We start from the raw sequence: 27,488 nt of genomic DNA on the forward strand, positions 1-27,488 counted from the left end.
AAAAAGGCCTTTGTGAGACAATCAAGTGGTGACGTGGCGAAAGGGCCGGAAGAGTCTTCTGTTGATCTACCGGCCGATTAAGAGGGTGAGGGGTCGGCGGTATGACGGCACAGAAAGAAAGTCAGTCAAATCTTTTTTACAAAAACATATGAGCTCTCGAGCATAAAAGAGCGGAGAAAAGATCTGCCTGATGGTCTGGTTAGGGTTATGGTTACAAAGCATGATGACTTTGCAGGATTGCACTGGGATTATAATCCCTTCAGTTCTCAGATGTTCACAAAAAAACAAGAAGCGGTTGAATTGTATATTTTTTTAATTCCTGATAATTGAAACAGCTACAGCAGAAGGAAAAGATCAGTTTACAGGTCAGATTACATCTTGAGAGCAGACACATTGGATCAAACTAGAGTTCCACGGATTAAACCGTAGTCTTGAAAATAAATATAACACCCGTCAATTACAGATTTAAATCTGGAAAAACAAATGCTTCACTGAGCGAAACCTTTGCAAAAATAATTTGGACTTTTTAATGACAACATATTTTAAAGATGAAGTTAATTTACTTAAAGGATTTATTATTTGGAAGAGTAACCCTTCATTCTAAGTTCTACATGCTGTTAGTAAAATACCTGATGCAACACCAGAGATGATTTGGTTAAATCTTCAAACTACTTGTTATGATTAAGGCTATTACACATGTTAAGGATGTACAATCATACCACTGCAAATTATAATTCAAATCTATTAATATCTACACAATCAGTGGATTAACTGGAGAGAATGTAATTTGTAAGACGACATTCAAAACGTCTCGACAGTGTTGAACTGGGGTATTCAAATGCGTTAATGTGAGAAGCAGTATGACTGTGCGCTATTGTTACAATGGCCTTTAAAAAGTTATTTTCCCCAAGTGTTCCTAAATAAACAAGACTAGGCTTCAAATTAAGTTGTTTTTCCCCACTTGGCTGCTGATGAAAAAGGCTCGGCCTCATCAGCATTTATAAATGCAGTCAAATCAATTAGTTCCAGTAGAATTGCAGCAACAAGTCAAGTTCAATGATCGTGAACTTTGATGCAAACTCCCGTGGTTGACCAAAAGCAATGTCTTTTCTTTTCTGTTAGCATGTAGCTCACCAGATAGCGGCGCTACGTCACCAAGCTTCTTGAAAAGCATTTTTTGTTTAGATGGGCATTAAGTCTTGCGCACACTTTTTTTGTGGTGCGACTTAGCCTTTTTCTAGGGGTCTGTGTGAATTGGAAACGTGCCATTAGCTAGTAGCCGGCCAGTTAGCTCGGCAGCTAGCTCTCAGCGGCATAGTAAGATAAGCCATTGTAGCAGGCTAGCGTTAACAGCTCCAACTACCATCACAAAAAACTAAAACTATATACTAAAAGCACATTAAATGATAATGATAGTGCTAAATGTAAATAAATAGTTATCCTCCTCTTCCAACTAACGATCACCAGTCGACCGAGGAGGTTTGAGACTCAGATTGTCTCAACACAGCGATCAGAGATCAATCAACACGTGACACACACTCGGTGAATGAGTGCGCGTCGGGTTGAGGCGGGTTTTCCCTCTCGACTGACTTTGCTGATTGTGGACCAGCGGGGTCGTGCAGGCCAAAGCTACAGCTGCGCATTGGGGTTGTTCACCAGCACCGGGAGCTGCTACCGGGTTCCTCCTCCGTCGGTTTGAGTCCAGCTCGACAACGTGCGCGGAGAGGAAACGTGATCGCTCGTCTAGAGGGTTCATCCCAGAAATATGTTCGGGCATCACATCAACTACCGTGATCACCATCTAGAGGGTTAGTGGAGGAAATGCAGGGCTGCTATATTATATATTAGTAAAGAATGGAAGGAGATGTGTGCAGAGCGGCTACGTCAGTCTAAGCCTCGACGTGCTCAGACAATAATCCAAAGACTGGATGTCGGCTAACATCTTGCTAACGCGTGCTAACTGCTCGCTAACGGCATGAGGAGGGTACATTCGTTTTGGTTTCATGCACCATCTTTATCTTTGGAGGTTTATGCTGCACTCTGCAGCGCTTTCATCGACGTTGTCACGGGGGGGGCTTTGAATGGCTGGCAGGTTAAAACATGACATGTAACAGATCACTCCGGATCCACAATCATTTCAGGTTAAAAAAACAACTTTTGTAATCATTTTTAATCTTTTATAAGCTAAATAAATATGGAAACTCCAGTCTGTTCCTATCGGCAGCACCCAAGATAGAAAAAACCCTACAGACCTGATAAAGAACATGGAAACATACAACGACAAACATAACAAACAAAAGCCTATCAAGAGTTGATAGGCTGTTGAAAGTCAAGTTCGAACAACTACAATTTTGAGATCCAAATAGGTGTCGAGCTCTTATGACAATGTTTGATGGTCAGAATCAAGACAAGTCAAGGTCAAAAAGGCAGAAATTAAACAATTTGAGACCGTGGCGAGTCAGAAGATTTAAGAATAAAAACGTTTCTTGACCAAGACAAAATAATAAAATAAATAGAAAAGGCCACATAGACGTATAGTCTCAGAGATTTAGAGAGGTTTTCTGATCCAAGTCCAGGTCCACGGTCAAGTCAGAACCAGGGCCCGTAACAGCTGACCAATATCTGCTACACAAACATCTGGACTCGGTTGAGTATATAACAGAAAAAGATAGCACACCTGGATTCAACTAGGATTTGGGTTACTTAACACTGGAGTTAGTGCAACACTGGATTTGTGTTACTGTGACGGGACTCTAACCTCGAGGGCTCAGCTTCTGGTCAATATAACAAAAATAAATCCGGCGCCAGACACCCGGCAACCGTTAAACAATTTGACCTACAGCACAAAACACTATATAATGAGGAGACTTTACTCTCCAGGTCAATCATTCCGCGGATTATTTCATTGAAACAGCAGCGAGATTCCGGAGAATACCTCTAAAGCTTGGTAAAGACGATTTGAGGAAACCAAATCTCACTTCCTGTCTGCGGGTGTCAGAGCATGAAAAATAAAGACCTGTCTGCTTCCCTTCCGCTTATCTTATCTTTAAGTAACAGCATAACTGGGAGAACCCGGTGTCCGAGGGGGCGGGGCTTATATTGCACAAGGATTGGGGAGGTCCTCAAACACCATTGGCTCTTCGATCCCTCGCGCAAACAATTTGATCAACTGGCAATGCACTCTGGGAAAGAGGGAACAAAATGAGAAGGTGTTTAAATTTAAAAAAGAAAAAATGAATTCCTCCTGGGTTAAAAATTCAACAAGGATTCGGGAAGAGGCTCCCAGGGGGTCGCGGTACCTGACGTCGATGGCCGTATGGGTCAGGATCTCGCCGTCGCAGTTCCAGCTGCTGTAGGCGGGGGCACAGCCGCAGGCCGGATGGTCGCGGCAAATCTGGCTGAAGAGCTGGTGTTTGCCGTTCTCCCTCATGTCCAGGTCCGAGTTGCTCTGGCAGTAACGCGGCGTGAAGCGGAAACGCCGCACCCGGTGGACCTCCACAAAGGTCAGATCAAACTGTTGCGGACAGAACGAGACAGTTAGGGGGAGGCCTGCAGACCTTCCACCTTTCGGCATCTTGAGATTCAGTCTCTTTGTTACAATCATGCGGAAACATCGTGAAACCAGACGGACGATCTACTACCTGGTCGTCTTTGCTGGTGTGCCGCAGGAGGTGCCTCAGAAAGTCGAAGCGCGAACACTTTCGGACCAGGATGAGGTCGGTGGTGCCGTCGGCCAGGTGAGCGGCGGGCGAGAGGCCTTTGGGGCTCCTGGGACAAGCACAGCTCATGCTGGCAGCGTTTATGGCGAGGAACTTCCCTCTGATTGTCCTCCACTCGCTGTCATTTTCTATAACCGATACACCCCCCCAGCTGTTGACTTTCAATTGTTCTAGCTTTTATTGTGGAAAACATTGATTTTGACTTCAGAATTTTAAGTAATTGACCAAAGAAAAAATACAATACCAATAGAACAATAGAATAAGAGAGACAATATATCCATCCATTTTATAATAATCCATCTCTAATATAATCCAAGGTGGATGAGATACTAGATAGAGATTAGATTGACTCTTGAATAACCATCCAGTGTATTGCATTTGAGTGTGAGGACGATCCTTTGGTATCCCCCAGGGTTTCATTCATGGACCACTTTTATTCTGTAACACGGTAAAATCAGACCGCTTTGTATGTGTTGTAAGGTGGATTTTAAACTGCTTCCAGTTTGTGGAACTGACGTCAGACTTTTTGAGTACAAATCTATTGGTTTGACAAGATTTCTCAATCCAAAGGCTGTCATTTTTTCTTAAGTGTGTCCTAGAAACTCTGAATGAGGATTCTTTGGACTCACCGCTGTCCGATGCCTCGTCCACCTCGTACCGCTCAGGTTTCTCTGAAAGTTGCTCCCCATTGTGTTGACAAACCACACAGCTGTAAATGTACAGAAAATAAATCTATAAAAACAACCTTCACATAACGTCACTAGAGCTAACAATTTTAGCTGCTAAACCTCTCAATTCATTAGCACAACATCACTGAATTCAGTTCTAACTACTGAAATGCTGGCTAACTGAATCCTGACTAGAACCAAATAAGTTCTGTGCGTGTCACGCAATGAGCCCATGGCAGGAAATAGTTTACTCTTCCTGTCTGCAAAGTGGCTGCCTCCCCCCCACACACACAACCTCTACTGGAAGTCTCACCCGGATCGACACCGGGCTGCGTCCCGCGGCGTTCCTTTGATGCCTCTGGCCGGCAGGTACGACACCGTTCCTTCGTAGTAGTGATGAGTGAGGAACATCTTCACCCCTGGAGACACAAGTCACAGGGGTTAGAGGGAGGCAATACCACTTCTGTCCACAGGGGGCAACAAAACCAATAAGATGTTGAAAGAAAGCGCAAACATGATCAAAAATTGGAAGCCCGGTTAGGGATATCTGGAAGGATTCAGCCAAACAACTTTCTCGTTCTGGTAGATTTATTTGTCAGATCACAGGTCAAGTATCAGCGCTGCGTTTGCAAAGGCAGCAGCACTTTCGGTCGGCCCGCAGGCCGGAAGAACAACTGACTAACATCAGGAAGAACATTACATTTTGTATTTCTTGTTAGATATAAAAGAAAAAAATTCTATTGGCCCTAAACTGGCATTGAGGAGGAGCAGGTCCTCCCGCCACACCAAAGATCCAATCACATACAATGTGTGGTCTTCTAAAATTATGTGAACATAACGAACAAAGCGTGAGTGTTGTATGGTGCTTGGTGTGTCTCCAACTCTCATCCTTATCAGACCTGTGTCTGCCTGGTTGGCACTTTCTGCTTTTCCCTCTAACCTTGCACTGCTCAACCAGTTACTCCCTAAATGAGCACTGGGAAAACGTTTTTGATTATCAATGTTGTAGCAACTTAAAGTATCACATATTGGAGTATTTTAGTTTCGCATCTCTACCTGAGAGGTCGTATCTGGCCGGTCCCAGCCATCGCTTCCTCTCGCTGTCGGTCAGCACGTCGCCGTAGAAACCGTAACCCAGCAGCGAGACAGAGTATCGCAGGAAGGTGCTGTTGTGGTGGACCGAGCACACGTCCATCGGCTGAGAGTCTCCTGAGCGCATGAACACACGTACCAACCATGTTCGTTAAGTGTTTTTATCTCACGTTGTTGTTGTTGTTATTATTTAAATAACACTAGATGGCAGCAGGAGACCATAGAAAGCAAAGTGATGTGAACACTGGAAGATGGCAAAACTGGAAATGCAAATTCGAGAAAAGAAAAATGTATCCCTTTTCTGCAAATTTGAGAAAGGGTCCATCAAACATTCATTTCAGATTAATCTTCCATTTGTTTATTATACTATACTTCATTTATTATTTGTTATACTATCCATTAGTTGGTCTTTAGTTAAGAAAAGAAAAACGTCCATCTCAGTTTCCCAAAGTGAAGTCCAAAAACCCAAAAGATAATCACTTTACTATTTATGCACATTAAACTATTGCTATTATATATTGCACTTTCGGTTCATCCTTGGATCGTCTTAGCTCTGCAATGGAGTGTTTTAGTGAGAAACGTGTAGTTATGCAGCATTTTAATGTGCCTTGGAGGCAAGTTGTTGACCACAAAGTGTCATCATTTGAGTGAGTCATTATTGGTTATGGTGTCCCTAGAGGAAAACCTTCTTTGTCCTTTTGTCCCCTGTGCAACATGTCAAACAACAGAGTGTGTTACACTCGAGGCGTAGCGAGGCCGCGTGACTGACCCACGATGACGTGCAGCGCGGAGGTCACAGGGTCGTTGGCGCCCACGGTGGCGAAGCAGATGCAGTCTGTTGAACCTGTAAAAACAGGAAAGCGATGTTCCGGTGAGGGCCGGTGGTTCAGACATCATCCATATTCTCCTTTAGAATATGCACGTTGCATCGCGGCCAATTAACCAGGCGAGCTGCTTCCGCACGATGGATGTGGAGAGAATGATTGTCTCCCGATGACTGCGAGCATTTTTAGAACGAAAGGACACAAACAAACTGAAACAACAGAAACGAGGCCATGCAGAACCTGCATTCACACCCCGGTAACAGAGAGTCCTGCTTTCTGATTGGTTGTCGGCTCTTCGTCAAACATCAGTACGCATCTCAGACGGACATTTTTAAATCAGGTTTGTTCGTTCACTTTATTTATAATGTAGCGGCTTTCACACAATATCTCATTTCTGTCTCCAATAATGATGATAAAACACTCAAATGTTGAGGGATTTAAAAGGCGAACATTGATTTGAATGAGTTTAAAAATCTTTATGTGTAAATGGAATGTAATAAAAATATTTCTGCCTTTCTTTCTGATGCATTTGTACATAGAAATAGTGAAACTATTATTTACTTATTAGTTATAATGTACTTACTTATGGACAGGTCACCCGTCACATGCAGGGATGACATATAGACAATCAACCATTCACACTCACATTCACACACTGCTTATTAAATGATATCATTTTTAAAAAGATTTGAATGCATTAAAAAAAGTTCGGTAAAATAATCTTGGATCCCAGAGGTTTAAACTGCAGGCACCCATAGCAATGTGATGGCTGCTAAATTCAGCCAACGATCCCTACGACCTTCTCGAAGGTTCAGTGCGCCTCAGGGACTTAGAATCAACTAAACAAATAAATCGTAAAAGCAGCATTTAGGTGTTTCTGACCTGCCGGAATGATTCCAATGCGAAGCGAGCCGGGCAGCAGCGCTTCATCCGGACTGTCTGGATCCACGCCGCCGTCCATTTGCGTCCTCCAGATGAGCCCGTGGATGATCTCACTGAACATGCCGTCCCCCCCGACACACACCACCCTGAGCCGGGGCAAAGGCGAGGCGTCGTTTTTTTATTTCATCATGTTTAACGTCACAAAATGTGGAGAACCAGAAACCTGACAGACTTTTATTTTGTCGGGTCATTCGCGTGGCATAACGATTAATTTGTCAGTGAAGAAACTAAACTCTCACCCGTCAAACTTCTTTAGCTCCGCCTCCGTCCTTAGGTGGTCCCTCGCATAATTGGCGCGCTCCGTCACTATGACAACAAACACACAGGCATCAAACGTGTAACACAGGAAGCCCGAGGAACAGGAAGTGGGAGAGGCGGAACGCACCGATGACCTGAGTGGCGACGCCGGCCTGGGCGAACAGAGGCGCAACCTTCTCCTCGTAGATGCGCTTCCCCTTCCGCTTCCCGCTGCACGGGTTGATGTAGACCAGCAGGTGTTTGGGTCTGCTGGCTGTAGACAACAACAATAACAACAACAACGTGACCGGCGTGTCTGGCTGCAATCACACGTGCGTTGGGGTGATGTCATACCGATGGCGGCGAGCTGCTCTCTGATGCTGCCGACCCAGTGCTGACGCAGCGCCCCCTCTGGACAGGTGAAGGTGACCTCGGCACACCGCCAGCGATGCTGCTGTCGCCTCTCCACGTACAACACTGAGAGAGACACACACACACACACACACACACACACACACACACACACACACACACACACACACACACACTCACAGATGTTTGTCCAGATGTGTTCCCTTGGTTAACGTGTTTTTAGAATTCATTTGTTTTATTGGTGTTTTAAGGCTACTTTCAATATCCTTTTTTGTTGCTTCCAGAGGTTTTTTTCCCCACTACTGTCTTTCAAGGTGTGTTTCCCAGGCCGGGTATTTCAGATGTATATCTAGATATGTATTTACACATGTGTTTCAATGTCTGTTTAGAGGTGTATTTCCTGGTACACGTCCAGACACGTCTTCATGTATGTCTCCATGTGCATGATCAGACGCCTTTCCAGACGTTTTGTTTCTCCAGAAGTGTTCAATGTGTTTCCAGATGCATCTAAAGGACGTTTCCAGGTGTTTTGTGACTGTTTACCTGTGAAGGCCAGCCTGCAGTCCTTCCCTTCTCTTTCTTTAATCTTTTTCCAGCTGCCATCGTCTCTTCCTCGACTCTCTTCTTCCTCTCTGACGGAGATGATCTCCGACACTGACACGCTGTGTGACACACCTGCAAGTACACACACACACGTGCGCACACAGCTCGTTAGCTTCAGGGTCCACCTCTCCTACAGACGATGCTTCGGAGCATCAGAGCCACAGGCTTCAAGTGTCATGTGATATTTAAAGGAGGAATGAACATGAACTAATAACTGAGTGAGATCCGTTTTGGGCTTTCTGAAGTGAAGTGAAACCAGATGTGCAAACACATTCTCATTCAGATCTCCATGGCGCCCACATTATGAGCGCATATCCAGACTTACATAAGCAGATGTCTCACATCCAAACCTATTACAGGCCTTTGAATAACCAAAGTTGCATGTTTTGGGGATGTGTGAAGAACCCAGAGAGAACTCACGCCGCCACAAGGAGAACAAGCTGTTGTTGTTGTTGAATGTTAACAGGATACAATGTTCAACATAAAACATTCAACTACTTGTAACGCCACAAGTTCAAACTGAGGGGAACATTACTCCTGTGACTGTGTATGAACACCAGAGAGGGAATAGTATTTAAGGGTTCCTCCGGAGGAACATCTGATAAAACCGGATCCGCTTCCGAAAGAATCAGCACAGGAATCTAAACAACAAAACTACGCGTCCAAACAACCAACACAGATCCAGCAGCAGCGGGAGGACGCCATGCTGATGGATATCTCCAACTTCTACTTCTCTGAAAACAGCAGTTATATTCCAAAATGTGAGTTTTGATGGCACGAAAGTCCAGAAAAATGAATGAAGTCTAATTGTAGCAGTTTGAGAGTAGTCAGGTTGTTGTTTATTAAGAGGTAATTTTCTTTAATGGCGTTCAACACCGTGGGACATAACTGCCGGCTCAGTTTGGGCTCACAGATCAACCGTCAAAACACAGAAAACATGTTTAACAGGAACAAAATAAAACAGCAGCACCACAATCTCAACTCCACACGGAGGCGGCCCAATGCATTGTGGGAGTGTCCTACCTGAGTCTGGTCGCCAAGGGAACCAAAGAACACAAAACCCTGCAGGAGAACCACAAGGTACCTTTTGTACAAATCAATTGGAACCTGCAGAGTACCTGAAGTTATAAAAGAGAATTTTTAGAGAGTATTCCTAGAGAGAGAAGAGCATTCTTCTCTGATTTGTAGGCCATTGGAAAAAGTAGTAGTACCACGAAACGGAAATATTAAAGTACAAGTACCTGAAAGCTGTACTTAACAACACTACTGCTTGTTGGCGACTCTCAGTTGTACAAGTACTTAATTAGAAAATAAAAAAACAAAAAGGAAAAAAGAGCGAGTTTGAGCGGATATAAGTATAAACATTAACGTCTTTGTCCAAATGTAATTTAAAAGTGTACATAGATGAGTATAAAAAGAACAAAGCCCCCTGTGACCTCCACGCGCCGTGTTGTCTGTTATGTAACCCGGATGTGTCACGTCTGGCTCATTGTGTGATGTTCAGCACACCAACGTGTGTGTGTGTGTGTGTCCTATGTCTGTCCTCAGTGTGTCCCGTGTCGGTCCTCAGTGTGACCTCTGTCTGCCATGTGTGTGTCCTCTGTCTGTCCCTTTAGTGTATCGCGCGGGATGTTTTCAAGGAGGCCGACGGTCCGGCGGACAGGAGCGGGCGCGTCATCGGGTCTTACTGGGTCTGAACGGGTGGTACACCGGGCCGGAGGAGCTCCGCCTCTTCCAGGTCAGCAGAGACCGGCACAGGCTCACGTCGCACGCCGCGTTCCCGACGCGGAGCTCGGACAGCAGCAGCAGCCTGCCTGGCCTCTCCATCTGCGTCCGTCGCCGGTGCTTCTGCCCGGGGAAGGGGGGTTGTGAGGGGGGGGACCGGGGGGGGGAGTCGGTTACCTTTGTCCGGCCATGTTTTTTCTGTGTGTGCGTCGGAGACAACAGCAACAACAACAACAACCGAATGTCACTAGCAAACGGGGACGTCCGCAGTACGAAGTGCGTCCGAGTAGCGGAATTTGGCCGTGATGTTTTTCTCTGACAGATAGCGGTTTTCCTACCGGAAGTAGGAGGACTCTGGTGTTGCGTTCACGTAATGCTCAAAAAATCAGTTTCTTTGTACTTCGTAATTAATCTATTTATTTTGTTTGTGGGACTTGAACACATAATTACAAGAAAAATAGATGCTAAACTTGGATTAAATATCAAGTCTATGTTTGGATGGTTTTTGGTCGGTGAACTGATTTCAAAACTTTTTTTTGACGACAATGTACCTATATTACATACAACACATTTATCCCAAGCGAATTACAATACGTTTCTTTTGGATAGTATTAAAAAAATTGTGTTATTGAAAAAGTAATTAATTTCAATATATCAACATTTTTGCTTTAAACATATCTGTGTTCAGTGGGAATCTAAAAAAGGTTAACTTTTTGCGACAGTCGAGTTTTAAAAAATGTCATAATGGATCCTACACTTTCTGAGAAAACATACATACCAAGATTTTATATAAGTTTTTACATGTATAAGAGAGCGACATGCGATCCCTTCTCACTAATTGGTTCTTTGTGTTTACTCAAAATAAGTCATACCTCCAACATTGTATACAGCACTTGAACGCGTCAGGAATGTGTGGCGTGCGTGTCCTGCACGTCATTACGTCGTCTTACGGTTCCAGTGAGAGGAAGAACAGGGCCCCTATGCTCTGCAACACACGCAAGACTTTTAGAACCATGAATTGAAACGAGTGCGTTGACGCAACGACGCAGAAGCATGCGCCAGCCTTAAAACATAGGAAATCATTTATAATCCAAGATCCATCCAAGACAAATACGACATTGAAATCAAGTTTTATATTAATACATTAATAATGAGTAATATAATCTATTTCACCTGCCTGAATATTCTGCATAATTACTTTGACGTAGCTTTGTAATATAAAACGTTTTAGGACTAAAGGTTTAATTCAAATTGGGAGGTTTTAAAGGTTTTATCTCATTGTTTTATCTGATTATTTTCTTTAGACCTAGGTGACAAAATATCACACTTTTTTTTTCCATTTGTGAGAACAAATAGTTTTCGTGATAATTGTTGGAAACGTCTCTCTTTTTGAACTGGACAAACTCAATGTTTCCAAAGACAATCTCCAGGACTGGAAAGCTACTTCCATTTTTTGGGGGGCTGTGATGTCATTCAGAGACTGCAGGTGACGCTGCAGCTTCACTCAGTGTGTGTGTATATGCGCTCAATTTGAACCAATAGGTTCAAACCGCCGTTAATCTCAACTCAAACCGGCTCAATTCTCCCGACTCTGGAAGGCATGAATATATCAAATCACATTAATTGGAAATCTCAAATTTAATTGAACACCTGTCCAAAACGCCTCTCTGGTTAAAAAGTCGACTCTTAATTGTTTTATGGATTTGAACCAGAGTACCAGGAAGAAGCATTAAATGCAACACAGTCAGCTTGATAGTTTTGTTAATCCTGCGCATCATTATTTTGGCAACACTACAATCACTCTGGATCAGATAACTTTACTCGACTCAGACTTAGTTTCTAGAAATGTCTTAATTTTAAAAAAGTTGACATTCACTGTCCATCATAGTCTGCCTTTTTAGTTGGGCAAAATATAATTTATAAAGAAGTCGGGTAAACAAGCACCACATACAAAATAGATTTTTTTAATGCTTTGTATTCTCTCCTATTTAAAGGGAAATTACATTAAATATGTTTTCCAATCAGGTTCTCGTTCAGTAGAAAACATGAGTTAAGACTTTTCATGAGGAACATGTGATGGTGTGTGGAAGTTGTTTTATTGTGGCAGGGTGTGTAATGGCAGAAGGAAATACTCAAAACCATCAGTGAAGTGAAAGGATCAACACTAGTTAAAAAAAAAAAAAAAAATCCTACAAATAAACTCTGCACCTCGTGTACGTACGCTCACGGCACAACGTTGTTAAATGGAAACTTCTGTACGCTCACGGCACGAGTAAAAAACAGACCAAATAAAATCCTGATGAAAATACCATCCACAATGGCTCTTCACATGCCAAAGACTTATTTTGAAGCTTGACCCCATGACCTATTTTCCGGTAGGGTCGTCCTGAGATGCAGTAGCCAGAGATGGATGAATACGTCAGGGAGCTCGTGGTGGACGATTCATCGGACGTGGTGGGGATTGACTACTGGCGAGGAGGCAGAGCAGCTGACCCGGTAGAGTAAACTCACCGCAGCGTGAACAGGTCAGACAAAGTCAAAAGTCATTAGGAGGTCAAAAGACCCGCTCACACAATCCACATGTGGAAGTACCGCTGTAAGGGATGGAACAAACTCAACATACACAGTCGAAGGCACGTACGCTGACAAAGTATTTGTCAGAGTTTAACTTTACTCTTTTGATTTAACCCAACATACGGCAACTGTGTTTATGATAAACTGAAGGAGTTTAAACGTGTGTTCTTGAGAAATACCAGGTTCGATACAACGTTTGATCCCAGAATATGATGCAGTGATGGAGACCAGACTCACAGGACATAACAATTAAAGTTACATTTTGAAAGCAGGACTGTTGCTAATACCACTATGGAATTACTCCAAGTCATTCCACCCTCCCTTACGAAGAGGACTTGAGGCCACATTTCTTTAAGGTAAAGTTTGTGTGAGTGAAGCAGAGCTGCAGTCAGGTTCTCTGAAGAAACCAAATCCAGCAGCATCTGACGCACAGACAACAAGTTGTGGTTTGCAGTCATTTGAAAGAGGCGATGGAGCTGCACATTGACCAGGTTTTTGCCCCATTTCATCATTGAGATCCATGAACTGTATTAAGACTTACGCTCTACTCTGGTCACAGGACTAGAGACAAATAACTGCTGCAGAGCAGATCATGTGATGTAATACGGTGCCATGCATGGCGCCATTTAAACCAGCATTAGAAGTTAGTTTGACCCATTTCATAAAGAGTGACATAGAAACTTGTGCCCTTTCAAACTTTTAGCACTTAATTTATTCTCAGTACAAGTTTTACTCTCATCCACATCTTAAATGTTCTAGTTAGCTTGCCATAGAGGTTTCTCCCTCACTGTGATCGGTCCCACGGCTCGCTCCTCTTCCCACTGAGCTCCTGTAGCAAAGAGCAGTTTATAAACATTAAATTCAAAAAGGTTACCATAAATATTAATGGCTCATTTTAAAATAAAACTCTCCATTAATTAACTGTCATAAGGAAAATATTTCAGACCTAATCTTCAAAATTGCTCAGAACTTTAATTTTAACTGCATTATTTCAAATGCTGTTGAACCATCATTCATATTATAGTCAAACACAGAGTCCGGTTCAACCAGGATGTGCAGGGTAAAATATAATAACAGATCCATCTGGTTGTGGCGTCCACTTACCAGTCTTAGTCACATGACCTTTGCCTCCTGTGCCACAGTCTGAGTCACAGCAGCTACAGGCTTTATGGTTGCCACTGGCCTCCCTCCACCTGTCGAACAAAGCGCCACCTCTTATAATCCAGTCACACCAAGAAAGCGGTTTATGCCTACAGGGAGTCTCACCCGTTGGAGAAGGAGCAGGCCTTGTTGGTGGCATCAACACCTACTGCGGCTACCGTGGCCCTCACGTTGCAGGTGATGTAGAGCTGCATGGACATGAGGGGCGGGGTTTAGTACAATTTGTAGAAACCGGGTTAATTCGAATAGGCAGGAGATAGTCACGTCTCACCACGCCGTTGTTGTCCTGCTGGAATTTGAAGGCCTCCACCTGGAACTGCAGTTTCTCGTTCTGCGACCGAGGCAGGAACCGAGAGCTGGAGCCAGTTAGCTGACTGTCGAACAGACACCTGAGCGCAACACAAAACGCCAGTGAACCTCAAATGGATTTAATAATCCGCTTGGGAGGATAAGCCAGGTTTCATAATGAAGAGCATCTCAGGTAGACTCACCCCCTATTTCCCAGGAAGACGTAGCGAGGAACGGTGTCGACGTGAGGGAGCACCGTGGCCACGCAGTGGTCCACAGTCACTCTGACCGGGACGTGGTGAAACTGTCTGACCGATACCTCAAACTTCATCATGTCTCCCAAGAAGAACTCAGCGGACGAACGAGAGGACTGCCAATCATCTGAGGAGTGAGGGCAGAACGACGAGTTAACAGCAAAGCATTATGGCGTCCGACCAACTGAACCAGATATTTTCAGTAACATTTACACTACATATTATAGCGTAGAATTAACTGGTTAAAATTTGGACTAAACTAGTCATCCGATACTTAAAAGGAAGAATCGTCCTGCTAAACTATGTAGTTTACCAAAGCTTGCCTTACTGGCATTTCAAAACAAAATGACAGAACTTAACGATGGGTAAACAGTCTTGGGCAAATCTCGTAGGGTCTCAGACCCGCTACCAGGGAAGCAACCCACCGGTCAGGAGTTTGATGGAGAAGTACAGCTGATCTGCCGAGGCAGTAGAGTGAATGAAGGGACTCAAGGTCGGAGTCAACACCGCGCTGCTCACATCCTGCTTCCTAAAACAGTTAGCCAGAGCAAAGAGGGTTAAACGCCACGCTCTCTAGAACATCAGGAGACTGAGGCAAAGTGTGTAGTTTGGTTAAAAGAAGCAGATGAAAATACCAGTGTACTACATAATTCAGACACCAACTCACATTAACGAATACAGCAACTGAATGACATCATAGATAAAGAACCCAATAACGAGTAATTCAGTACCAAGTGTGTACAATATCAGGATAGACCTTTCAAAAAAAAAAAAAAAAAAATCTGGTTCAGTCTTGTAAACTCTGACCTGTGGTAGTGACACTGGATGGTGATGGTGACGTCTCTGGCTCGGATGATTTGAGTGGACCCCAAAGGACTGGGAGAGTAGAGGAGCGTGAAGACATAGATGAACGAGTCCTCAGACATCTGAAGAGGAAAACAAATATGTTACCGTTCACACAAACTCAGTTTAAACAAACCAACACCTCCATCAGGAGTTGGTGGAGACCAAAAGAAGAGCTCAAAGGATCAGCCTCAATAAATACTGAAATTATTCATCAGGTCTGCTTAAATAACTGAAAGCCTTTAATGTGCAAAACACAATGACAGTCTCATCCGCTCACATTGACCCCCTCACCAGCAGGTGGCTGCCGCATCCATGGAGCGGGGACTCAAAGAGCAGGACCGGGCTCTCCGGGTCATTCCTAGTGGCGGGACATCCGCCCAGCGTGAGGTCTGCAGACAGGATAGGTTTGCCAATCCCCAGCAGGTCCTTCTTGGCCTCCACCCAGACAAAGTTCTCCCCGCAGATGGCTGTGACACTTTCCGCCGCCGACGGAACCTTGGACTCGAACTCCGGAGGGAACCGAGGCTCCTCCTCAGCCGGGTGCTCTGGATACCTCCAGGACAAAGGTTCCTCCTGAGACTGCTTCTTCTGGAGCGGAGCTGGGAGAGACAAGTCAGTCAAATTTTTGAAAATGTAAGCATTTCAAGGACAACCACTCAGTCTTCATTCCTAAAGGAGCTCTGAAAAAAACACACAACACAAAAAACACCTGGAGGGTGTTGGTTTGGTCTCTGGGCTCCAGACCTGCTTTGAGCCAAGTGAGTCTTCCACTTGAAGTCCTGCGCAGCTGAAAAGGCTCCAAAGAAAAGGCATAAAACAATTGTGGTGGACACCGCCATGCTGAAGTGAATATTCTGAGTTTCCTCTGATTTGCAACACACTAACCCGGGCAGCAGATCAGGCTTTGTAGGGTTGGTTTTGGCTCCTCCATTCCCCCCGGTTGATTGGCTTGATTGCTCCCCAGCTGGGCCTCGTTCACCTGCAATAAGCTGACTTGCTTTAGCTGGATGCAAAACACACAGAACTTTAAATCTAAAGTCTGCAAAGATGCCAACTCTGATGGAGCGACTCTTTACTCCACATGTCATAGTCTTCATATCTTTGAACGCAATCAAGCATGCAGGCTCATCCTTGACAGTGAGAGAAAGTATTTGAAAGATTTAGCGGTGAACTTGAGGCCGACTCCTCCTCAGCCTCCATGACAATGGTCTCTGGTGTAAGATGTCAACATCCCTTTTCTGCAATACTTATACGGCTGTGTTACAGATTTTTGTGTGAAGCCTGTGTATGCATTTGTGTGTGTGTCACAGGGTAATTATGGTCCTGATGGAGTTTGTCCTCTTAAAATTGTTTATGAATCATTAGAAGTAGAAAAACGTGCTCTCCCTCACGTGTCCTCCATGGAGATAATTAGTCCAGCCAAGGTCACAATACTCATGCTAACACACACACACACACACACGCACAATGGTTTCATACTAGATTAAGTCTAGGATCCAAAATGCATTAAATAGTCAAATATTTGGAGACAAATGTGTAAAATATTAGGACATTTGTCCACCACCCATAAACGAAGACTTACCTACCTGAAGAATATTCTTAAATATCCAATAATATTCCAAAAAGTATATCATCCAAATTATCAGTAACCTATTAAAGAAAAGTATTAATAATATATCTGGAGCAGCTAAATGTATGAATATTATTGATTATCCAATAAAACCCCTAAAAAAAATACATATATATATATAATCTGTATATAGTTAAATCTATATACATATTTTTGAGAAGGTTTAGTGTGTGAACAGCAGTAGCCTCCTGGCGTGTTAGCTGCTCACCTTCACTGATGTTAATGAGGTCTCTCTGCTCATTTCCTTCATTTATTAACCGCTAACAGCCAGAGTGTGTCTGTGTGTGAATGGTTCAGTCCTTTAAGTTTAATGTTGGGATATTTTTATGCGAAGTGGCGGTTTTGGTTTTCTCTCCGTTTTCGAACACAAAGCAGTTTGTTAATGATGATGATGGCAGCAGGTTTTGACCTTGATGAGAAAGAGAGTTTTTTAGACGACAAAACTCTGCTGGGATGAAACTCAACGAACATCAACTTATATATACATGTCAAAAAAGGGTTCAAAGTTGTATCCAACATTGTGTGAGTATTAGTCAACGAAGACATTATGGGGACGTGGTGGACAGGACAGGTTGGGTCAAAGGTCGTCAGAAGACAAGCAAGCGCTGTTGGGGAATCTGCTGAGCGCTGCGCTTCCTGTTTGACCTCTGACCTCCACCATACATCCCATAATAACATTCCTGCCACTCTTCCTCCTCTGCTGTCCAACTAGTGACTTCAGAAAAATACTTTAAATCATATTCTCCATCACCAAACACAAAAAGCAATGCTAATTCTTAATTTTAAACAAAAAGGAAATCAATAGAAACAAAGAATAAAACATTTGAGAGAAAGAGAAACTACTGGAAAAAAAACTGTAAAAATTCTAAATAAATACACATACAAATAAATGTCTGAGAAGGGGTTAAACATTAGTGAGATGATCAGTAAAATATCCAAGGAAATAATCACAGAAAAAGTAAAATTTGAGTTCCATGCTTAAGAATCATCTGAATTCCTTCCCATCACCATCATCATCATCATGCTGATGCCTCCTCCAACCAGAAACCCCACGAGCTGCTTCCAGAAGCCTCCCGCTGCGTGGGCTTGTCTAGAAGCTTTCGTCCTCGGAGGTGCAGAAGAACGTCTGACATGTTGGAGATGAACTGCAGAGCACGATAAAAAGAGACAGGAAGTCCGGGCGGAGCAGAAGAAGAAGAAGGGAGGGATGTTTAGCCTCCCCAACGTCGACTCCTTCTAGACCTCCGAGGAGTCAAAACACATTTCAGCTCTGAGTCTTTAGTTGTGTGAGAGACAAAGAGGAGTCGATTCCTGAATAAAATGGAATGAGGATGAACATCTGAGATCTAAGATGGTGCCGCGGATGGCTGCCTCGGTACGACGATGCTGTTTGTTTCTTGTCCTTTTTGTTGTTAATTCTGTTTTCTGTTGGGATTCCTGGAGCTCTTTGTTCAGAGATGAGCCCATGAACATCCGGGGAACAACTCCAGCAGAGTTACTTCCAACTTTTCTTCTGTCTTCTGCGGAATTACTGGACATTCTAGTCAAAGGTGCGCTCACCTTTACTCGCGGTGAGACGCCGTAGGAGAGGAAAACAGGCCGGTTCATGGCTCTCGCACGCCAAGACTTTTCTGCATTTTGTGCTTCACAGAGAGGTGGCTTTGTGGATCGAACCGGACTCGCGCTCCACCTGCCGGGCTTGCAGCTGCTCAGAGTGTTTGATGTTCAAGCTCCTGAAGTTTGCGGATGACACCACCCTCATTGGACTGATCTCTGGTGGGGATGAGTCCGCCTACAGGTGGGAGTCTGACCATCTGGTGTCCATTGGGACCAAGACCTCCCGCCACACCAACAGTTTCTTCCCGAGTCCCCACTGACCGACAGCCCACCGGTCATTCCCTTCACACTCTACATACGCTCGTCACTTTCACTTGTTGCTTTCTGTTCGCTGGTGCACTTAATTTTAAACAATTAAACATTTTTTACTTTTTATTTTTAACTGAAATTCCTATTGTTGTTCTTGCACTATGTTGTCTTACCTGTCTTGTTGTCCATTGTCTTGTCTTATGTTATGCACCAACCGCCAAGTCAAATTCCCAAGTTTTGGGAGAAACCTTTTACATCAGAAGCTTCTTTCCACAGCAGAGACAAAGCCACAAGAAGTGAAAAGTGTCGGTTCAAACGCTTTGATAGGCGAGCGATGAAGATGACGATGCATTATGCCGTCTGACAGCTCTCCATCTCCGCTTTTTCATTTCTCCACGGCTCGATTTTTACGTTTATTTTCCCCTCCTTGTCCGTCACTCACAAACAATAACATCCCTGTCAGGCGTGATAGATAGCCGGGGCCGTGGCCGTCTGCGGACCTCCACCCTCAATAAAACACCCCCCGAATGAGCTCCTTCGGCGCCGTTCACACAGAGATTCACCCCATCAAACAGTGTCTTGTGACCCTACACCCAGTTTTATGGAGTCTAAATCCAATGTGAACTGGGCCAAACCAGCCTACTCAGGCCTTGACCCACTCTGTCTCAGTTTTCTGTTTTCATTTACATATTTAACTTGACTGTATAAAATGTTCTATTTAAATATAAACTATGATTATTATTATTAATACGCTTCTTATTCAACAAATATGAGCATGGTATTAAGCCCTCAGTCTTGTTCTCTCATGCACGGATGCTTTATTAATCCCGTCTGTCCTGCACCCCGACGTTAGATGTCTTCTTGGACTGCGATGAAGTTGTGCTGATGCGGTCTCGTAAAGTGAAGCTACATATTTTAACATCTTATGCTGCTTATTGGCTGCGGAGCCCGATGGAACAAACGGCCGCTCTGGGACCGACTTGTTAATTGCTGATTAACAGTCGGTAATAATGCACACTTTGACTGAGATGTTAAATATAAAGCTATCTAATAAATAGACGATTGGTCTGACAGCTGTTTCCATTTCACGTCTGATAAGAAACTTATTTCTGATTAGCTCTGGTATGAAGGGGTCATTAATATTTTAGTAGCTTGTCGTCCAGTCGTGACTTCGACCGACCCTGCGTCCGTCTGACCGTGCTCACGCTGGGGCGTCAGGCCGCTTCCAGGAGAGACGCTCTGAGTCATGTTGAGATGAAATGTGTCAAAAAACCACTTGTCAATCAAATGTCAGTGGTGACGGGGAGGACGGGGACGTCGTTGGAACGTTGGTCCCGTCTCCTTTGTGTCTCTTTGATATTTGATGATTAGATGCATCCTAGGTTGCCAAATCCTGCAAACTGGACCTTTAACTGTCCGTCATAACCTCCTGCTCCAATCAGCTTAGAAGCCTGGGGGGGACACATTGTTCATCGTTATATTGGCATGAAATAATACACACACAGATGAATTAACATTATTAATGGACTGCATAATTAGGGAAAAAAAAATTCCCCCGCCATTTTCTTATTTTTCACTTGTTTTTTTTTCTGAATATCCTACTATATCCTAGTAAGAAGTTGATAGTCAATTCAATTTAATATTTAATAATAGTTGTAATAATTTTGTATTAAAACTTTCTAATTGAACCTTTTTATTTCATATCCAACATTTCCACTTCCTGATGCCCATATTGAACACCCACGTATGGATGGATGGAAATACACTCATTGAGCTCACGGGTCGCCGATGTCCAAAGAAGAGTAGCTAATAGACATGTTACATCATCAAAGCAGCAGAGACAGGAAACGTATCTTCTCCGGACGTTACCACGGATACGTCCGTTTCATTACATGAATAAACTGCTCCTAAAATGACTGCTGCTCAGCGACTGTGGTCCCAAACTTATTGAACAGACATCACATGGCAGAGGAGAGGAGATCATTCATTTAAAGGCTAGTTAAAGTCAACAGTAAGTCATTTCATCCGTGTGATAAATGATGAATGACAGATTACAGAGATGCACCTGTGAGTCAGAGTGAGGGAAATATATTCTCCTATTCTCCTAAATGCTAATGTGCAAGTCTTATTCTGTTGTTGCTGCTGTTTGAAGGCACAACACCACAAAGATACACAAAAGGAGACACAATATGAGACACAAAATGATGGGCCTGCCCCCCCCCCCCCCCCCCCCCACCCTCTTTCAGGCTGTAATCTTCTAGATAAAGTTGTTTTTTCACTCTCGCTGAACTTCTTTTTTGTTTTTATCTCCGGATGCAGCTGATGCCGCTCCGATAGGCCTCGTCATTACTCTCTGCATCGGCCTCTCTGAAGCGTCGCCGGGGCAACAGTGACCTTGCCAACGGGACGCCCGTGTGACACGCTAATGACGAGACAGTTTGGGAGAGAAGAACGAGGGCCGCCGAGATTAAATGTACAGAAATATCGGCAGATTTGATTAATGGAAGCGCTTCGACAAAAACAACAACAACAACATTGATGTTACAATATTCAGATATTGATCACTGAGGCTCGGAGAGATAACTCACAACAGACTGAGCTGCTCCTTGCACTCGCAGGTCGATCCGTCAGCTTCTTACAGTCGATCAGCGATCAATATCCCTGTAGTTAGTTGGACAAACTGACACTTACTGATCAGCTCCCGATCCTTATGACCTTTGACCTCTGCCGGAGCAAGGGAACACTGTAAACTCTGACCGAGGAACCGACGATACCTGGATCCATACAGAAGTCAGAGGTAAAATGCTGCGAAGAAAAAGGTTTAGACAAAGGGGGGGTGTATTGATCATACGGTGGATGAAAGAGAGTTGGTGTGTTTTTGTGTGCGGTGGGGAAAGAAGAGAAAACAAGACAGGACAAAACAGGGAAAATAACGGAAACCAGCTAAATAGTCGGGCGTAAGGATTCTTGAATTCTTTTGATCTGACAGGAACACATATTCACCCAATTTGGACCAATCCGCCTTTGAAAACACAATTTTCCGGCTGTTTGCTGAATAAAAACTTCCGTTACTGCAGTAAAAACGCATGTTGGGAAGGTGAATACCTTCAGAAAGAAAAGTTAATAACAAAAGACCTCCTCCATCTCCTCCTCCATCTTCTCTTCCACCCATTTTCCTTTTGTCTCTCAGTTTGGTTCCTCTGAGGATCTTTGGCTTGGATGCAGCTCTGGTGCTTTTTGGAACCCTTTCTCCTCTTCTCCTCCAGAGGGTTGTATTTTTATCTCTTACAGCTCGGAGTCTTTCCTCAACAGCTGCTTGGTGGTTTCTTCTTCTCTGAGATGCAGGTCCCTCCGGTTGATCTGCTCCTCCCGCTGGGCCACCTCCATGTTCGGCTTCACCCCGTAACACCATCTCGTCGTATCGTTTTCCACACAAACCTTGACTGACCTTTTGATTACTGATACATAGATATGGTGCATTTATTAGAAGTGAACTACAAGTAAACTATGCTTTTTGTGGTAATCATATCTAACCATGACGGTAACTATCCCAATATCCTGTCACTCATCGGGCATACTAGCCAACTGATTCAGTAAGTATCAAAGGTATTGATCAGCGTGGCTTTGAAAGATGAAGGTGCCTTTAATTGAAGGTTGCTGGCAGTTTAATACCGAAGGTTTTACACGTCATTTCTTTTTATTTTCAAAGGACGACCTCCTCACACACAGAGAGGAGCTCAAAGGTCACAGCAGCTGTGCTTTTTAAATGGATTACATGAATGTATCCAGAGACCTGCGGAGCTGTTCCTCCTTCTTTCTCTTCCTCCACCCCTCCGACCTGAAACGCTCTGCCCCGCTCCGACCTTCAACAACAGAAACCTTCCCGGACTGCCCGCTGCCCGGAGAGAAAGCCGTCGCCCACCCACGGAGAGCTTTCAGCACCAGCGGTAATTGGATCCGGGTCTCGTACAGCCCCCCCGCCGCTCCCTCTCTGTTCTCTCTGCTGGTGGTGTCATCATCAGCGCTCTAATAAGGCGAAGGCCAAGAGCGCCTTCGGGCGAGTCATTATTCACCGTAATGGTTTCTAACTGAGAGACGGACCAGAAGCCACGAGCTGCGCCTTGAGGACTCAGGTCATACTGACAGTGCTTATGTCATCCCCTTCCTGTTCAGGTAAAACCACGTATCTCCAGATGTGTGGATGTTTGTGATGAACAAACATCAAGTGTTTCTTTATGTGTTAGAAAATCCTCCTCCTTCTTCAGCAAAATCAACAAATATTCATGATCTCATTGAATATGACCATCAGAATAAAAAGCAGCTACAACTATTTACATGAATAAAATACAACCTTCCTATTGGTACAGCAAGATTCGCTGATTCATTGACGTGGAACATTTGACATCCTCTGTGACTATAGTGAATTCACTGGAAGCTGGAAGGACTTTTACGAAGAGATTTTTTTTTTACTTAAATAAATGAGCAGTACTTCTTCTACCACTTCCCTTCTTCACATCTTGAGGTGTTTCTTTAATTAAATGTAAGATTGTTGTGCTAAGTGAGAGAAGGACACTACAAACACATTCTGGTGAATGTTTGACCGATCAGCTGTTTCTGCTGTCACCGACTGAAATGATTGATGACAAAATGCTGCACTTTAAAATGTTCATGGGAGATTCCCCCTTATGAGCCCCCCATTCATCCATCCATTCAACATCGAGAGCAGGGCGGGTAGCAACAGGAAGCTGAGGCTCTGCTGGAGGATCTACCCATCCATCTTCATCTTCATCATCATCCTCCTCCTCCTCTTCCCCAGCCAGCACAGGCACTCTGCAGGCGTAATCAAGCTGACATTTACGGAGAACTCAGATTCCAGTTTGGCGAGCAAAGGTTCTGGAATTTAGAAAGACATGATGGTTTTGACATTGAAAAAAAAAAATTCAGACGGAGTTCAGGAGACACACGCCAAACTAACATCAGAAGAATATATTGGTTATATGTGATAAAATAACTATCTACCTACCTACCTACAGTACTTACCTACCTATCTACTTACTTACCTACCCACTTACCTACTTACCTACCTCTCCTGTAAACAGAGAATGTTTGTCGGCTTTCACTTTAATTAAAAGTGAGTGTTTGTTTTTGCGGTCAGAGAGCTTCGCTGCCGCCAAGGACTCATTTTTCACCAAACGGTCATGTTCCAGGAGGAGGGAGAGGGTGGGTTATTTTGGCGGGAGGCGTGATGAATCCATTTCCCTCGGCCTGCTGCTGCCGTTGTAGTGGTGGGAGACGAGGAGCTAAGACCCGGCCTGCTCATCCGGCGCGTGAAAGCTCACAGCAGGATAATGACTGTGCTCTTTCTACTGTGGAGATCTGACTGCTGGAAGCTGCTGTTCAGAACTCTGGACCCGTCAGTCAGCGTCGGCGACGGATTAACTTGGAGGAAAAAGTATACTGATATATATACTGTAAAACAATTTCACAACATAATCCATCCAATAAACTACAATACCGTTTATTTTTCCATAAAAACTAGAGACAAACTTTCTCCTGTTCTGAAAAGCTGCACATTTCTATTTTTTGTGGTTTCTGAATGAGCTTTCAAAGCTGTGGATCTTCATCCAGGTTTTAATAACAGGACCACGGCAACGCCACACCTGCAACGAGCGCCTGACAGAGCGGACGCTTAACGACGCTCGCTGGAGCTAATTAAGTTTATCGCACAATTGGCCACCGTCTGCTGCTCCACACCTGTCCAGTTGTTGGAGGTAATGGGCCTATAAACAGTTTTTAGGACCAACGGTAACTAAGAGACATGAAGAAGTCAATGTCCATGACACTTTATTGTTTATGCTCTTGTTTTTTGTATTTCTTTTTCATTTTTTGTGAAGCACTTTACTCTCAAAGAATTAAAGAAAAGATATCAACATGAAACTTCATCAGTTCATCACTCAGATGAAGATGATCATAATCTGTATTGCACTTTTTCTTAAATGTGTTTAAAGGGTAAAGTATTTCATTGTAACGTTTGGTGAATGTTGGGGAAATCTACAGACGCAAGTAAAACAAAGAAATAGAAATAAACATCTGGATGTTTTCTTTCTGGTAGTCTAGAAGAAGGCGGCATTGAAGCAAAATAGAAAAGTCTGAGACGTCTCCCTTTAAAGAGACGATTCAGGAGATGATATGTGTCACACTTAGACATCATGTCTGATAATTAGACTAATTATTTTTATACATTTCCTTCCTAAATGTTTTTGCATTGTGTCTCTTATGTTGCGTAGTCGACCTTCTGCTCTCGGTGTGCATCAGCAGAATCGAATGGGGTTTCATGCTGGTTATTAAAGACGGCAGCTATTTAAGTCCTCTGCAGCAGATGTGCACTGATCCTAATATCTGCTCATTACCGTCATTTCACTCTATTTCTGAAACAAAACATTTTTCACTCATCCAATATTTCATCCGTAATCTGATTCAGTCAGAAAATAACAAATGGAGAATAAGCTATATCAAACACATCCTCATTCGGTTCCTTTTCCTCGCTCTCTTTATATGTCGCCTTGCCTCCTCTCCTTCTTCCTTCCTTTGCATGATTGGACCTGATCTTTCTTTATACATTAGGAAGGAGCATTTATTGAATGTTCCCAGCGCGACAGAGAAGGACAGTTGTTCAAATAAAAAAGAGAGACTTCGGAGGAACATAAATCAGGAGGCGGCGACGTGCTCGCTGCACACATATTTAAACATTAAAACACAGCTGAAAAACCACGCGGTAAAATTTCTTCCACATCTGGAACATACACATGCATCTCTTCAAAATGAAGGCCACCAGTAGTTTCAGTCGTGAGGCTTCAATAACAATGAAGTTCATCATAAAATTACATTACAGGTCATTTAGCTGACACTTTTATCCAAAGCAACTTACGTTACATTTTTAACCCATTGCTTTTTACATTTTGCCCAGGGAGCAATTAGAGGTTAGTGTCTTGCTCAGGGACACCTTTGACATGGAACCTGGGGCTGTCAGGACTCAAACCACCAACCTTGTGCTTCCCAGCACACCTTCTCTACCCCCTGTGCCACGACGACCCCTAACCTGTACAAGAAAACAAGGATGGAGAGCCAAGAGAATGGAGTTAAATGAAAAAGAAAGAACACTTCAGGGGGAAGTTGAGCTGAAAGGACACATTAGTTAAATTAACAAGATATAAAAGAGAACATTTTATTGATCAACGAGTACCTTTACCTCGTAGGTTTACACACATTAAGTTAATGTTATTGTAAGATTTGGAAACTTCAGTACATCTGTAGTACTTCAGTGTGTCCAGTGAATACTCACTAGAGGGTTTTTTTGGATCTCAGCTGCTGAAATGACGATGAGGAATGGCACCAAGAGGCTGATTACAGAGTTGAAGACTCTCCACTTAAATCTCCTCACATTCATTCCCATCAGCTCTTTGCTCACAACCATTCATGGGACAATTACAAATAAGATCTATTTCTTTAATTCTTATGCGTTGAAAACGGCATTATTGAATTAAAACTCATTTGTTCACTTGAGAGCACAATTGAAATAGTTGTGTCACTTTGGTGAATCCTTTCTATTGGTTTGGAAAGTGCCGTGTTTTATATATCAAAGCATCACTCTTGTCTTGTATGTTTCACAAAGTCAATTTGAAAGTTTTTTGTTGGACTCATTGTGGTTCTGTAAGACCATAACGTTGTTAATACGCAGTGTGTGTGCGTGTCTGCGGAGGAAAAGGAAGTGACTGCCTGGTGATGTATCACCGCTCTGTTCCCTTTAATGAATCCTCCTCCTGTGCAGTAAAGTGAGCGTAATAATTCCTAATGTGCTGCTCTACCTCTGACTCAAGGCCGGACCATAAATCCAAAGGAGCCTTTAGAGACGCGGCTGAATAATGTGGCCATTAGGTGATAAGGCGGGGCGCAGCAGGGGGCAGGGCCGGGAGCAGGGGGGAGGGGCTTCCTCTCAGTTGGGAGGTAAAATGGTAAGTACGCCCATTTACAGATTCATGAATGTTATTTCTCTAAGGAAACAGAAGATTTATATGGCACTTTTCAAAAGATTTTCAAAGATGCTTTACGAGGACAAAAAATAAACAAGCGGTAAACTTAATAAAAAAGTCAAAACAGGGTTTGTATCTTTATGGTTGAAATGCACTTATTGAAAGTCGCTTTGGATAAAAGCTAAATGACATGTAAGGTAATGTAAAAACACATAATGAAAATAAAAGATTAGAATGAAATAGCTTGGACTCGGGACAACTTCTTCTCAAATCTAAAACCATATAAAGCTCTATCATTAAATTACAATAAAAACAATGTTTTAAATAAAAAATAAAACAAACACATTCAGAGTCTGACTGTAAAATTCAAATTAAAAAACCTTGAATGACATTAATGGATGGAAAAAAAGATATTGGAGTTATTTATTCATGTGTGTTGGCCTTCAGCTTGCCAGAGAAACAGAAGCATCGACCTCTGAAGGAACGCGAAGCTCTAAAATATCCATCTAGCATCTTCCTGAAATGAACATGCCAAATTACCTCTTTCACATTAACTTTAATTTCTCATTAAAAAGAATATAAATAAATAAAATGTTCCACTTAAAGTGATCTTGATATGAATGTTATTACTTGTCGACAGGTTTTTGTATATATGTA

At 43.3% G+C, this 27,488-nt stretch overlaps 2 protein-coding genes and 2 long non-coding RNA genes across 6 annotated transcripts; 2 read left to right on the plus strand and 2 right to left on the minus strand.

Moving 5' to 3' along the window:
- Positions 1 to 295: 295 nt before the first annotated feature.
- Positions 296 to 10,545, minus strand: LOC120809239 (ceramide kinase). 2 transcript variants are annotated; one of them, XM_040162905.2, is made up of 14 exons: positions 10,146 to 10,533; positions 9,481 to 9,519; positions 8,398 to 8,529; positions 7,837 to 7,959; positions 7,631 to 7,756; positions 7,485 to 7,551; positions 7,186 to 7,331; positions 6,249 to 6,323; positions 5,444 to 5,596; positions 4,701 to 4,806; positions 4,349 to 4,428; positions 3,642 to 3,847; positions 3,300 to 3,514; positions 296 to 3,182 (listed from the first exon to the last, which is right to left on the minus strand). In XM_040162905.2, the coding sequence occupies exons 1-14, from the start codon at positions 10,282 to 10,284 to the stop codon at positions 3,095 to 3,097; spliced, it is 1,695 nt and encodes a 564-aa protein (XP_040018839.1). In that variant the 5' UTR covers positions 10,285 to 10,533; the 3' UTR covers positions 296 to 3,094. The 2 variants fall into 2 exon arrangements, with proteins under 2 accessions (XP_040018839.1, XP_040018840.1); XM_040162906.2 differs by lacking the exon at positions 9,481 to 9,519 and having other exon boundaries at positions 10,146 to 10,545.
- Positions 9,944 to 13,675, plus strand: LOC144383767 (uncharacterized). The gene is made up of 2 exons (XR_013451199.1): positions 9,944 to 10,195; positions 12,562 to 13,675. It is a non-coding gene; the product is annotated as an uncharacterized LOC144383767 (long non-coding RNA).
- LOC120809240 (zona pellucida sperm-binding protein 3) lies at positions 13,452 to 16,237 on the minus strand. Of its 2 annotated transcripts, none has more exons than XM_078083011.1 (9): positions 16,191 to 16,237; positions 15,597 to 15,904; positions 15,267 to 15,385; positions 14,885 to 14,988; positions 14,409 to 14,586; positions 14,189 to 14,306; positions 14,023 to 14,105; positions 13,861 to 13,949; positions 13,452 to 13,585 (listed from the first exon to the last, which is right to left on the minus strand). In XM_078083011.1, exons 1-9 carry the CDS (start codon positions 16,234 to 16,236, stop codon positions 13,512 to 13,514), a joined length of 1,119 nt encoding a protein of 372 aa, XP_077939137.1. In that variant the 5' UTR covers position 16,237; the 3' UTR covers positions 13,452 to 13,511. The 2 variants fall into 2 exon arrangements, with proteins under 2 accessions (XP_077939137.1, XP_040018842.1); XM_040162908.2 differs by having other exon boundaries at positions 16,015 to 16,194.
- LOC144383768 (uncharacterized) lies at positions 15,463 to 18,940 on the plus strand. The gene is made up of 2 exons (XR_013451200.1): positions 15,463 to 15,938; positions 17,980 to 18,940. It is a non-coding gene; the product is annotated as an uncharacterized LOC144383768 (long non-coding RNA).
- The last annotated feature ends 8,548 nt before the right edge of the window (positions 18,941 to 27,488 follow it).

This window comes from Gasterosteus aculeatus, chromosome X (assembly GCF_964276395.1).
Source record: "Gasterosteus aculeatus chromosome X, fGasAcu3.hap1.1, whole genome shotgun sequence".
Lineage (NCBI taxonomy): Eukaryota > Metazoa > Chordata > Actinopteri > Perciformes > Gasterosteidae > Gasterosteus > Gasterosteus aculeatus.

Bases quoted from the DNA above. Each gene is read 5' to 3' on its own strand.
- LOC120809239 (XM_040162905.2), bottom strand. From the start codon at position 10,284: ATGGAGAGGCCAGGCAGGCTGCTGCTGCTGTCCGAGCTCCGCGTCGGG. The intron at 7,960-8,397 runs GTAAACAGTCAC...TGTCTCTCTCAG, and splicing joins CTGCAGGCTGGCCTTCACAG to TGTTGTACGTGGAGAGGCGA. The intron at 4,429-4,700 runs GTGAGACTTCCA...GTACATTTACAG, and splicing joins GCAGCCCGGTGTCGATCCGG to CTGTGTGGTTTGTCAACACA.
- LOC120809240 (XM_040162908.2), bottom strand. From the start codon at position 16,144: ATGGCGGTGTCCACCACAATTGTTTTATGCCTTTTCTTTGGAGCCTTT. The intron at 14,307-14,408 runs GTGAGTCTACCT...TGTTGCGCTCAG, and splicing joins GTCTTCCTGGGAAATAGGGG to GTGTCTGTTCGACAGTCAGC. The intron at 13,950-14,022 runs GTGAGACTCCCT...TTTGTTCGACAG, and splicing joins GCCTGCTCCTTCTCCAACGG to GTGGAGGGAGGCCAGTGGCA.